Here is a 13620-nt window from a genome sequence, read left to right as displayed (position 1 = left end):
AACTTTGTCTATATTTTTCTTAAAATGAGGTGCCCAGAACTGAACATGGTACTCTAGATGGGGTCTAACCAGCAACACTCCATTGTTGGTGCTGTGTGTCTTCAAGTAATTTCCAATTACCTTATGGGAGACCTATCATAGGGTTTTCTTGCAAGATTTGTTCAGATCGGATTTGAGGTTGCCTTCTTCTGAGGCTGAAAGAGTATGGCTTGCCCAAAGTAACCTATGGGTTTCCATGGCAGAGTGGAGAGTCAAACCCTGGTCTCCCAAAGTCCTAGTCTACCACTTAAACCGATACAGCATACTGGTTTGGGATATTCCCCTCCTGACTGCATATTGGTCGAACCATTCTCTTTTGTTTTAATGAAGATTAGCTTGATGGACTCGAGTTGAGAATTTTTTCTCATCTGTGAAACTAAGCATATGTGTAATGTCTCCTGTTTTGCAAATAAATTTTAATCCAAATATTCTCTCCTCTGCCATGTAGATTATTCCGTGATGGAAGATACTTTTGCTGCACAGAAGAGAAATATCATCAGACATAGGATCTGAAAAGTAGGTGTTGTTGAAGTTCAATAAATGTGTTTAAATAATTTCTGCTGTGCCACTGAACAATTTTGTCCTTATTCAAATTGATTTTCTCAGTTCAATCTAATTCTGATCTTGAGACTGTCATTATTTCAAATTCAGATGCATTTCACGCCCTTGTTATCTTTATTGGTGGCCCAATAAAAATGTTATTAGCAGAGGATTTCCGCGGAGATGGCTTCTCTTTGTCAGCTACGAATTTCTCTTTTCTGGTTATTTTGTTATATATATAATGAATACACTTTTATTCAGCTTTTCACATGGGGAAAGTGACAAGGACATGACAGCCATTGCTATGCTGTTGTTCTGAAAACTCTGTGACAAGTATAACATTATTTTTAGGTAAAGCAGGGTGAGTTCTGAGCAAATTAATGCTGCCTAATGAGGGCTTATGGGAAAACATAATGCCAATAGACAACCCAGTGTGTCTTTTCAAACATTTCTCACGAATCACCTTAATTTGTAAATAGGTTCCCTCTTTTTTAACTATGCTAAAAGTGGAAATATTTAACAAGTAACTCAGGTTAATTTTAAAGACCATCTTTGATTGTCAACCCATTAATTCTCTCGCATTTACTGTTCCTACAACTGGGAGGGGGAAAAGACACATTTATCTCCATTCCTTTTCCTAACTGCCGTACGATATAGAAACATGAATCTGCTTGCCTGCCCCACACCTGTGGATTTAATAGGAATATCATGGTGATCATGAAGAGCTTTGTCTTTGGAAAATGGGAAATGATGTCCTTTTCTTCTCTCTTCTCCCCCGAAACATATATACAGTCGGCCCTTCTTATACACGGATTCAAGCATACACGGTTTGAAAATGTTCCAAAAAAGTATAAATTTACCTTGATTTTCCATTTTTTCTAAGGGACACCATTTTGCTATGTCATTATATTTAATGGTACTTGAGCATACACGGATTTTGTTATACACGGGGGATCTTGGAACCAAACACCAGTGTATAACAAGGGTCCACTGTAGTATGGATGGTATAATAGTATGACATATACCTCCCCAATGCAAATCACTCCACCTTTTAAAAAAGATTCTCTTTAACTGCAAAAGGGTTTGGCAGGACATTAGTTTCCATTCTTCCTCAACCTTCTCTTCATGCTCAACTGCCATCAATATGTTGTAAGCAAAAAGTAGGGAATATGTAGCGTACCTTCCAACTGTCACAATTTGGAGAGACAGCCAATTAATCCTCTGTCACTCCACTTTTTAAATTGCTTCTAAAAGGTCCTGGTTTCTCTCTCCTCTTCCTCCTCTGCCCTTTCATCCTATGGCATCCATGTATGTATGTGTTTAATTTTGCATTTTACATCTCACCTCTAAGACAAGGGAAGTGGTCTGTGTTTGAAATCTTTTGTAATCTTTTTTCTGTTAAGAGCTCTAAAACTACCAGATTTAAAACTCACATATGCAACACTTTAATTCTGGCCTGCACAGAGCTAAAAGAAAACTCATAATAACCACCGTTTGCATCTCCCTTTCACTGACCAAAAAACAAATACATAAATAAATAAATAGCCAAACAAGTAACTATAAAAAGCCCACACTACACCAATTAGATCTGTGAAAATACCAATCTTTGTTTTATCATAGAATAATTCAAAATACAGCTGTTTTAATAGTAGTAACAATAGTAAGGAATAATAATAGTAAAGGAAAATATAATATATACATAATACATAAACAACGTATTTACATTTGAAACCAGAACATTGAAGCTTAGCTGACAGGACTAGTTGGACGTCTGCTCTTTGATTGATAAATTAACAAAAATGACCTGACCCCTCCCAGCGGACTGAAACATCCTACTCTGTACATTTGCCATAAGTGGTCCAAATGGCCTCAATGGGGTCACACAGCATCTCTTTTGTCTTGCCCTGCAACCCCAGACTAGTAAGTTTCTGACGTGTCCGGTTCGGATCCATCCAATGGACGCTGCCAGATTATCCAAAGCGCTCCTGTCCCTCACTTCCAGGATCGACTCTGAAGCATGACGGGCAAGGAGGAAAAGGTCCCAGTGTCCCCTGTCCCTTCCCTGCTGGCATTGGGTTTGGTGCCTGGCAAGGGAAGGAGGGAAAAGGCTTGCAGCCTCCCACCCCTTCCCTGCTGGCTTGACTTCGATGCCTGGTAGGAAATGAAGGGCAGGTCCAGACTGGGTGACGTTGCGTTGCTGGACACCATTGGTTCAGACCATCCCATGGCAGGATAGCCCCTAGACGTAGAAGGAAGCAGCCATTGCATGCCAAAACATGTTTCTTGGGAAGGCATCTTTGGCTATTCTATGTACAAAGGAATGCGAGAAAATGGAGGTTGTGCGATGCCAGACATCAAAATATATAGACAAGCATGTAATATGACCTGGCTGGAGGATTGGATTAGATTAAAGGATAAAAATACTTTGAACTTAGAAGGAGCTAATCTTCGTTTTGGCTGGCACGGTTACCTCTGGTATAATAAAGATGGGATACATAAGGACTTTCGTAATAATCCGATTCGGAGGGCGTTGATTGAGACATGGAAATTAATTAAAACAAAGTTCTATTTTAAGATCCCGGGTTGGGTGTCAACCCAGGAGGCTTTTGCAAACAGGTGGGATACGCAAGAAAATTGGCTAAGGTATTATGACTTAATAAAGATTAATGCAGTCCAGGGGGCATGCATTAAAACTAGAGAGGAGTTAATTAAAGAGGGCAAAGAAATAAATTGGTATAGCTATTATCAAATAATGAAAAGATTTAAGGAAGATATTAAGACATCCGGGGTTGAAATAAAGTTATCGGAACTGGATAAGTTAATACGAAATACTATAGTTTATTAAGAGAAAGAGAGCTAGAAAGGGAACCTGTGAAACAATACATGATCGATTGGGCAAAAGATTTAGGAAGGGAAATACCACTCGAAGCATGGGAAAATTCTTGGAAGAAAACTAACGCATTTACTAGATGTCAGGATTTGAAAGAGAACTTTATAAAGATCAGTACCAGATGGTACTACACACCTGCGAGATTAAAAAAGATGCTTAAAACTGACAGTGATGTTTGTTGGAGCTGTAAGAAACATAAGGGGACGATGATCCACATGTGGTGGAAATGTGAAAATGTAAAGGTTTTCTGGAACCAAGTACACAATATAATTCAACAGATATTCGATATAAGATATAAAAAAAGACCCGAAATCTATTTATTAAATATGACGTCCTTTTTGAAGGCAGAAGACAAAAAAAGACTGTGGAAAATCATACTGTATATGATAACTATTGCTAGGGTGATGATTGCAAAGTATTGGAAAGAGAGCCAAAAATTGCAGATTGATGAATGGCTAAGTAAATTAAGTGACATTAGACAGTTAGACTTACTCTCATGTAAATTGGAGAATAAGAAGAAAGAGAGACTGGAAAGGGAATGGGGTCAAATAATGATGTTTCTAAAAAAGAGATGGTGTCTAGATGATAACCTGGTGGGGATGGTTATATAAATATATATAAAGGGAATAAATTTGGGCTAAACCAGGAAATGATGATATGATAAATGTAAACAAGGCTATTGTTACTTAAAACTGTGGGAGAATATCTTTTGTTCTATATAACCCAGGGAAATAGAAAAGAATTATATATGTATAATTTGCAGGTTTTTTTTTTTTTTTTTACTGTGTAACGGTATAAGAAAGGTTAAAAGGTTTGGTTTGGTAATAGAGGGATTGTATATGCTTGAAGGCAAGAATGCAAGTAATATGGGTCAAGCAGCACGAAAGAAGACATGAAAAGACAGGAAGTAAATCCTATCTGCAATACATTGGTCTATCTCCAATACATTGGGCCTTTCCCCTCCTTTCTCGCATTCCTTTTTACATAGAATAGCCAAAGATGCCTTCCCAAGAAACATGTTTTGGCATGCAATGGCTGCTTCCTTCTACGTCTAGGGGCTATCCTGCCATGGGATGGTCTGAACCAATGGTGTCCAGCAACGCAACGTCACCCAGTCTGGACCTGCCCTTCATTTCCTACCAGGCATCGAAGTCAAGCCAGCAGGGAAGGGGTGGGAGGCTGCAAGCCTTTTCCCTCCTTCCCTTGCCAGGCACCAAACCCAATGCCAGCAGGGAAGGGACAGGGGACACTGGGACCTTTTCCTCCTTGCCCGTCATGCTTCAGAGTCGATCCTGGAAGTGAGGGACAGGAGCGCTTTGGATAATCTGGCAGCGTCCATTGGATGGATCCGAACCGGACATGTCAGAAACTTACTAGTCTGGGGTTGCAGGGCAAGACAAAAGAAAGGCTGTGAGGATGTGAAGCCCCCTGGCTGTTGTAGCTTACAGGAGGGGAGAGGTCAGGCATTTTTTAAAAATAAATTTTATAAATAAATAATAAATAACTTCCAAGCTAACAATGATCTGATAGCGATTGCAGCAATATATCCATTTTATCCACTTGGGTAGAGAGTCCTTTAGAAACCAGGTTTCTAATTTAAATATAATTTCTCAAAGGTTACCATTCCTTATAGAATTTCCCCAACATATCTTTTTTCAGGAGGCAAGAATAGCTTATCGATTTCGAAAATCTTCATGACTTTCAGAGTCCATTCTCACATTGATGGGATCGATGGGATCTGATTCGACTTCCAGTATTTTGCCAGAACTGTTCTTGCTGCCACAGTCATGTAGAACAGTACTTTTCCTTTCCCAGAGGTTTTCTCTTCCATATCCAACATGTTGAAGAGATGCATTTTTGGTCTGGGGGCTCCTTTAAGGTTAAAGATCAAATTTATCTCTTGGTGAATTCCTTTCCAGAATTTCTGAACTTTATTACAGTGCCATCAGCAGTGCATATATGTCCTTACTTCTTTCTTACATTTCCAACAAATGTTATTGTAATCTTTATACATTTTGGAAAGCTTAAAGGGGGTTAAGTACCAGCGGAGAATCGATTTATAGACATTTTCCCTAATTTCCATATTTCAAGTAGGTATTCCATAGTCTTTCCCAACTGTCTAATTGAATAGGTTCTTTCAGATCTTTTGCCCACTTAATCATATAGTCTTTTATTATTTCAGTTTCGATTTCTGTCTTACGAATTAAATTATAAAGATTTGAAATTTTTTTTGGGGGGGGTTTAAATATTTTTTCAAGATCTGCATCGATTTCCCCTATTCCACGATTTTTCACACCCATTCTAAATCTCTCATACATTTGCCTATAAGCAAACCAGTTGCATAGGTACCGTTCTTCATTGAGTTCATACATATCTATACCATTTTAAATTTGGTAATGCCAGATCACCTTTTTCAGTTGCGTCATACAATATTTTCATCTTAACTCTGGGTTTTTTGTTGCACCAAATAAATTTTGAAATGTCTTTCTCCCATTTAGTAAAAGGTGAGTCGTTAATTAAAAAGGGTAAATTTTGAAATAAGAATAACATTTTGGGTAGAATTGCCATCTTAATGATGGCAATTGTACCCAACCATGAAGTTTTCAAATTAGACCACTTCTGAATATCTTTCTTTATGATCTGCCATGTTTTTTCATAGTTATTTCTAAAAAGATCCGTGTTTTTAGAAGTCAAATTTATTCCCAAATATTTAACTACTTTTTGTATACTGAAGCCAGTTTTTTCCCTTAATACATCAGTCTCTGTCTTTGTCATATTCATGGCCAAGATGATGGATTTTTCAAAGTTAGTTTTATACCCTGCTAATTTTCCAAATTTCTTCATTAGGCCTAACAATGGCCCCATACAGACAGGCTAAAATATAGCTGCTTCGAGTCACTTTGGAGGTGTGCTGTTTCAATGATGCATGTGTCCTAAGAGTCCAGAAGCAGCATCAGAGGCACAATCCAGTCCTAAGGACTGGAGCGCACCTTTGGCGCAGCTTTCAGACTCTTAGGACACATGCATCATTGAAACAGCACACCTCCAAAGTGACTTGAAGCAGCTTTATTTTGGCCTATCTGTATGGAGCCAATGTTTCACAACTTTCAATTGGATTAGAAATCATAAGGACCGAATCATCAGCATATGTACTTAATTTATAGCGCTTCCCGTTAAGTGTAAAGCCTTCAATTAGGTGATTCTGGCGGATACTCAAAAGTAATGGTTCCAAAGCTAGGGGGCTTTTTCTCTTTTAATCTGGTGGGCCAGTATTTTTCCTGGTTTGTTTGCTGATTCAAAGAATTTCTGTCTTGTGAATCTTATTTCCCCCCCCCCCCCCCCCCAATTCTTCTACCATTAAGATAGAAATTTGCTTTTGCAAGTGTTTTGATTCTTCTAGCGTGCTTTTATTTTTTGGATCATTCTTTAAAATTCTCTCTGTCAATTGTAACTCTTTGTTGAATTTAAACAATTTCTCATTATGTTTTTTTCCTCAATTCTGCTAATTTTTGAATCAACCAACCCCTTAGTACCACTTTAAATGCATCCCAGACTGTTTGCAGTGGAGTTTCTTTAGTTAGATTTACTTCAAAATACATTTGTATGTTTTTATTTAAATCTTTAACTATCTCCAGTGTCTCGATGAACTTAAAAAATTCAATTGGTAGCTTACCTGGTAGGGGCCAGACCTTAATCCAAACGCCTCCGTTTTGCCTGGTCGGACCTGGACAGAACAAGAGACAATAAAAGAGAGGTGTCACTTCAAAAGAAGAAATCTTTTGGCAGTCTTAGGAATTGTGTTCAGGTTGTTCCCCTAAACGCGAAAAGGTATATTAAACTGCCTCCATTAATAGAGTGCTCTTCTATCCCAAGAAACAAGAACCAAATAGCAACCAAGGCTGTAGCTGAAAGCCACACAAACCTAAAACCTATAGCAAAGGAAATTCCTGCATTGGACAAAGATGCTGAAATTTCCCTCCTGATAGGCTCAGATTGCTCAGAGTGTCCTCCTAGTTTCCAACATGTGTTGGAAGGAATGCACCAGTATCTACAACACATGAGAGAAATTTGGTTGTTGGACGACACAAAGTGGAGGTTCCAAAGGAGAAAGTAAGGGCTCACTTGTTATAACAGTCCCTATGGCCCCAATGCTCTTGGCCATCATTGGACTGATCCGCTTGCCGTTTGCGGGATTGGTTCCCCAAGCTGCGTCGAGGCTCCCTCTGTTCCCCGTGCCGTGGCCAACGCCAGACTCTGTTTCCTCTTCTGCGATAATTATATTTTTCATCATGCCAGAAACTTTGTTCTGCCAAACAAAGAAAGAAAGGAGCAAAAGGGCTCAGTGTCTTCTGCAAGTCACCTAGGAATTGAGTACTTGGGAGTAAGTAGGTCCAGAACAGGCATGAATGCAACCTTTGGGGTTCTGCCGCCTAGAGTTGGAAGAGACCCCAAGAAGGGCAATCCAGTCCAACTCTATTCTGCCATGCAGGAACTCTCAGTCAAAGCATCCCCATTGACATGCTGAAAAGGGGCCAGCTAACTGTATTTTATTTTATTTTTATTTTAAAAAAGAGAAAAAACAAGTCTGGAAGGAAGTGTCTTGCTTTTTTGCATCACAGACCCTCCTTCCTCTTTTTTGTTGTTGCAAAAATCCAGAAATGACTGTTTTTGAAAACCTGAGTTCATTATCAGAAGAAATCTACAGAGTAGAGCCCCAGTGTCCATTTATCTGGACTTCTGAAATCTGAATTATTCCAAAACCCAAAACCGACCATGAGAGCATCTGGTCTGACCCCAACTCAAGGAAACCTGGGCATCCTGAAGGTTTAGATCAATTACTGAACTATTGAATTATACAAGGAATAGTGGTCTCAAGGTTTTGCTGACTGCTCAGTGTACAGAAACAACATTATTTTAAAAATATTGTGTATTAAATTACCTTCAGCCTATGTCTATGAGATGCATAAGAAACATACATGGATCCCATCTCCCATTATATCCCATTAGACATATATAAATATACCAAACTCTGAAAAACTCCAAAATACATCTAGTCCTCAGCATTTTGGGTAAGGAAGCCTCAAGCTGTAGTTGATAAGAGATTATTATTATTATTATTATTATTATTATTATTATTATTATTATTATTTACTATATTGTATATGGATATAACTGCTGAAAGGAAAGTTAGAAGTCACCTTTTCTTTCTTTTATATTTCCTTTCAGAAGCTTCCTTACTTCCTTTTTCTTTCTTTCTTCCTTTCTCCCCTTCCTCTTCCTTACCTTTTTCCCTTCCTTTCTGTCTTCCTTCCCCAGGAAGGGACTGAGTCTGGGAGACTTTTATTCTGGCAGAAGCACAGGGGAGGAGGAGGAAGAGTGGAAGGACTGGGATGGAGAGGAAACTGAAAAGGAAAGAAAGAGATCCCGGCCCACTCCCCCCCCTCCCTTCCCCCCCCCCCCTCTGAGCCTGCAACTTAAATTGTCTTTCCTCTTTTTTCCCTGTCCATCTGAGCCCTCTGTGCTTTTGATGGAGGGAGGAGGGGGGAAGGAAGGAGCGTGAAAGTCCCCTGGGCTGAAGGGGGGGGTCTAGACCCCCAACCCCAACCCCCCGGCTACGTCCCTGATGCCAGCTTCCACCTGGTCTCTCACCTGTAGGGCTGAAGTAGCATTCCATAGGTCCTCGTGTCCTTGGAGGAGGAGGAGGGGGAGGAGGAGGAAGGGGAGAAGGAGGAAGAGGAGGAGGAGGAGGAGGGGGAGAAGGAGGAAGAGGAGGAGGAGGAGGTGGCGGCTCCTGGACTTTGTGAGGAGGGACAGGAGGTCTCTTAGGAACAGCAGAAACCTGTCTGGTCCCAGAAGGAGGACCAGGAGGTATCTTACAGACAAGAGAAGCCGGGCTGGTCCTAGGATGCTCTGGCCAAACTGGCTTCTTAACTTCCTTGGTTGTTTCCACCTTCTTCTTTTGCTGTTGGGAGCAAAAGAGAGTAGAAAAGGAAATGTTAGTGAGAAACCTGGCAAAAAGTGGAAAACCCACAAAAGTGAAAAAAACCACAGATAACAAAAACATTCCATTTTTAACTGAGAGAACACCTCCCTATGAATCTAGTTCCTCCAGTGCAACTCTACGGTCAACATCTGCCAGACATTGACCATAGAACTGCGCTGGAGGAGCTACAAATGAACTTCTGTCTAATTTGAAAAGATCCAAACCAGTTAGTTGTCTTACCTGTGCTGTTTAGTTCCTCTCTTGAAATTATTTTTATATCAGTATTTTGATTTCTTTTTAGTAGGTCCTTATATCTTATCCAATTTGGGTTACTTTCCCATCTCCCAAAAAATGCTTCCTGTGTGGATACCTAATGAGGAATCCCTAAATAGAATTTATTCTTTATTATTCCCCATGTTTTGAATAGGGCTTTTCTGATTGAGTGATTATGAAAGTCTTTGTTTATCTTATCCTTGTTATACCATATATAGGCATGCCAACCGTATCTTAAATTAGTTGCTTCTAGGTTTAACAAATGTCTGTTCTTCAAACTTAGCCATTCTTGAACCCAGATGATACAACATGCCCTATAATAAAGTTTAAGATCAGGTAGCACACATCCTCCAAAAGCTTTTTGTCTTTTTAATACATTCTTTTGCATTCTTGATCTTTTCCCCCTCCAAACAAAGTTTAATATAATTTTTTCCCATTCATCAAATACTTTTTCATTAATGAGGATCGGCAGATTCATAAACAAAAACATTAACCTTGGCAAAATGGCCATTTTTATGGTGGCTACTCTTCCCAATATTAATAAATCATATTTCTTCCATTTTGTTAAATCTTTGTTTATCTGTTGCCATGTTGGTTTATAGTTATTCTCAAACAGGTTTGTGTTATTTTCAGTTAACCATATACCATAATCAAAATCATTTCAATTAAACAATGGTCAGCTATAGTTCTTGGATCAATTTCCATCTTTTCAGTTTTAACTGCTAACTGTTGCATGGCTTTGTAATTGGTTGACTGGCCAAACCAAAACGGTGCCCAACAATGGCTCCTTTTCATCCTGGAGAGAAGTGACCAGTGGGGTCCCACAGGGGTCTGTCCTGGGACCAGTGCTATTCAACATCTTTATCAATGACTTGGATGACAGAATTGGGGGCATACTTATCAAATTTGCAGATGACACCAAACTAGGAGTAGTAGTTAATACCTCAGAGGACAGGATCAAAATTCAAAATGACTTGAATAGGCTAGAAAGCCAGGCCAAAGCTAACAAAATGAATTTCAACACAGAAATATAAGGTACTGCACTTAGGGCAGAAAAATGAAATGCACAGATATAGGATGGGTGACACCTGGCTGAATGAAACTACATGTGAAAGGGATCTGGGAGTTAATGTAGACCATAAGTTGAATATGAGTCAACAATGTGATGCAGCAGCTAAAAAGGTCAATGCAATTTTAGGCTGTAACAGTAGAAGTATAATGTCTAGATCAAGGGAAGTAATAGTGCCACTCTATTCTGCTCTGGTCAGGCTCCACCTGGAATATTGTGTCCAGTTCTGGGCACCACATTTTAAATAGGGTGTGGAGAAACTGGAGCCTGTCCAAAGGAGGGCGACTAAAATGGTGAAGGGTCTGGAAGCCATGCCCTATGAGGAACGACTTAGGGAGCTGTGGGTGTTTAGCCTGGAGAAGAGACAGTTAAGAGGTGATATGATAGCCCTTTTTAAATATTTGAAGGGATGTCATATTGAGAAGGGAGCAAGCTTGTTTTCTGACTGCTCCAGAGACTAGGACCCAGAACAAAGGATGCAAGCTCCAGGAAAAGAGATTCCACCTCAACATTAGGAGGAACTTTCTGATAGTAAGGGCTGTTCGACAGTGAAACACACTCCTTCTTCAGAGTCTGGTGGAGTCTCCTTCCTTGGAGGTCTTTAAACAGAGGCTGGATGACCATCTGTTGGGGATGCTTTGATTGAGAGTTCTTGCATGGCAGGGGGTTGGACTGGATGGCCCTTGTGGTCTCTTCCAACTCTACTGTTCGATGATTCTATGATTCTATATTGTTTTCATTCACCGACAAGCATCCACACAACAGTTTATACATGCCCCTTGCACATTCTGATTTTCAACCTTACCTCTTCATCTCTGGCCCGCTTCCTGCATGCCAACTTGTAAAGCCGGTGTAGCGTCTTTGCGTGAGGGTGAGTAAACTTTGAAACAAACAACCACAGGTTCCTGGGAAATGAAATGAATTATAAATTCCCTTTGTGCTTGTCCAATTCTAAGCAGCCATTTGACAACAAAAATCCAGATTACTTTCTGTTGGTTTAAATCTCTAATTCCCAAACTTTGGTCCTTCAGGTGTTTGGAGCTTTGTCTCCCAGAATCCCCAGTCAGTTTGAGCCACAGTCAGGGCAGATGATGGTAGAATGGTAGAATGTTGCAGATCTCATATGTGGTTCTTAGCACCAATAGGGCCATACCTCTGAGACATAAGGAAGGAATTCTATGCATCCAGGACAGAAGCTACTCTACCCAGAGTGGCAAGGAAAAGCAGTTATTGTCACCATCCAGGAATTACTAGTGGCTTCAGTGTCATGGAAGTGTAGAATCAGGGTCATATTTCAGGTTTTAAGGGTTTTAAGTACATAACATGGAAGCTGTGACCCATCATTGCTCTCTTCCCTTTAACTCTGGTCCAGACTGCAATCTGCCTTGTCCATTGGACCTCAAGGGGAGCCACTGAGAGCCAAACAACTCCATTTCTGTAGCCCTGTCTTGGGTTTCTTTCTGGGTCACTTGCTCCCATGACAAAAAGCCTGACAGGAATGGAGGTGAAGCTTACCATCGCCAGAGAGCCCTGTCCTCCTTCTCAGTAAAAACGTCCAAGCATTTGGAAATGTGGTCTCCTATCTTCAATAGGTGAGGTTGGATTTTTTCCACCTGTTCTGGCGTCCAGGGCCCATTGCCCAGTTTTTCAAATTCACGCAGGGCCTTCTTCACAGGCCGCATCCACTCTTTGCACTGAAGACAGGAGCAAACAGAGTGCAAGTGAAAGGTGGGAGGGAAGGTGGGAGGAATTTCTTTAAACCTGTCCTATTACCTTAGACAGGAAAGGAATCAGCTCATCTGAAATGTGATGTTAGAGAAGAGTGCTGTCTGCACCCTGGCCGTACCCTTTCAGTATGCTACGAGGAGGTGGGAACTTACCGTGATGAATGATGCCACAGTCAAATTTTCCTCGCCTTCTCCCATAGGGATGGGCTCACGTCCGGCCATAATGTAGACAGGGCCAATGGGTTCTCTTTGGGTAACTCTGTGAAAGAAGAAAATTGGGCAGCTTAGTCCTAAAGCAAAATCAGGGATGTGACAAAATTAGGGATCTGACCATTGAAGGAAAGGAGGGGAATTTGCTCCATGGCGTAAGAGAAATACCTGAGCTCATGGGACAGCGATGTTCCTAAAATGTTGTTGTGGTGTGCCTTCAAGTCTTTCCCTACTCATGGTGGCCAAAGGCAAAGCTATCCTATTCTTGGCAAGATTTCTTCAGAGGAGGTTTGCATTGCCTTCCTCTGAGGCTGAGAGATCATGATTTGCCCATGGTCACCCACAGAGTTTCCATGGCTAAATGCAGGTTTGAATCCTCATCTCTTATCATCCTAGTCCAAACCACCATACTGTATTGGCTCTCTATTCTTGCAATGCATTCTTCAGATTCTGAAAAGAGGACAAGTTTGCAGGTTTGATGGAAATTCTGTTCTGACTGGATAAGGCCAACAAACACCCTCCACAAGGGTGATACCGGCCACCTGCACCCTATAACTATGCACCCGCCTCTATGCCTTGGAAATCAAATTGAAGGCACCCTCCTGGTAGGTTTTTTCTTGAATTTACTCCCAAATGATATATCTTCTGTGAAAGGTTAAAACCATTGGGTTGCAAGAAATTATATGGGCAAAAAAAGGTACAACAATATCGGTGTTATACAGGTGTCTATTGAAATATTACATGGAAAATGAAATAGTTAAAACAAACATGGTCACCTGGGCACAAGACATTGGGAGACCATTGGTTTTGGAGCAATGGGAGAGATCATGGTTAACGAGAATGAAATACACTTTGTGCCAAGATATAAAAGAAAACTGTTATAAAATGT

The 13620-nt window shown here is 40.4% G+C and overlaps 1 protein-coding gene and 1 long non-coding RNA gene across 2 annotated transcripts in view; one reads left to right on the top strand and one right to left on the bottom strand.

The window, feature by feature from the left end:
* LOC149307428 (uncharacterized) overlaps positions 1–13620 on the top strand; it is a 33110-nt gene that overhangs the window by 2538 nt on the left and 16952 nt on the right. Inside the window, exon 2 of the long non-coding RNA XR_016282383.1 lies at positions 488–555. This is a non-coding gene — a long non-coding RNA (uncharacterized LOC149307428). The remainder of the gene's footprint in view (positions 1–487; positions 556–13620) is intronic.
* On the bottom strand, positions 2572–12776 carry LOC149307429 (uncharacterized). The gene is made up of 6 exons (XM_089538163.1): positions 12675–12776; positions 12310–12488; positions 11600–11699; positions 8903–9431; positions 7143–7193; positions 2572–2663 (listed from the first exon to the last, which is right to left on the bottom strand). Exons 1-6 carry the CDS (start codon positions 12741–12743, stop codon positions 2572–2574), a joined length of 1020 nt encoding a protein of 339 aa, XP_089394289.1. The 5' UTR covers positions 12744–12776.

The sequence above is a fragment of the Sceloporus occidentalis genome, unplaced genomic scaffold (genome assembly GCF_023333645.1).
Source record: "Sceloporus occidentalis isolate IW3139 unplaced genomic scaffold, rSceOcc1.0.p SCAF_9, whole genome shotgun sequence".
NCBI lineage: Eukaryota > Metazoa > Chordata > Lepidosauria > Squamata > Phrynosomatidae > Sceloporus > Sceloporus occidentalis.
This window is presented reverse-complemented; position numbering and strand designations above follow the sequence as displayed.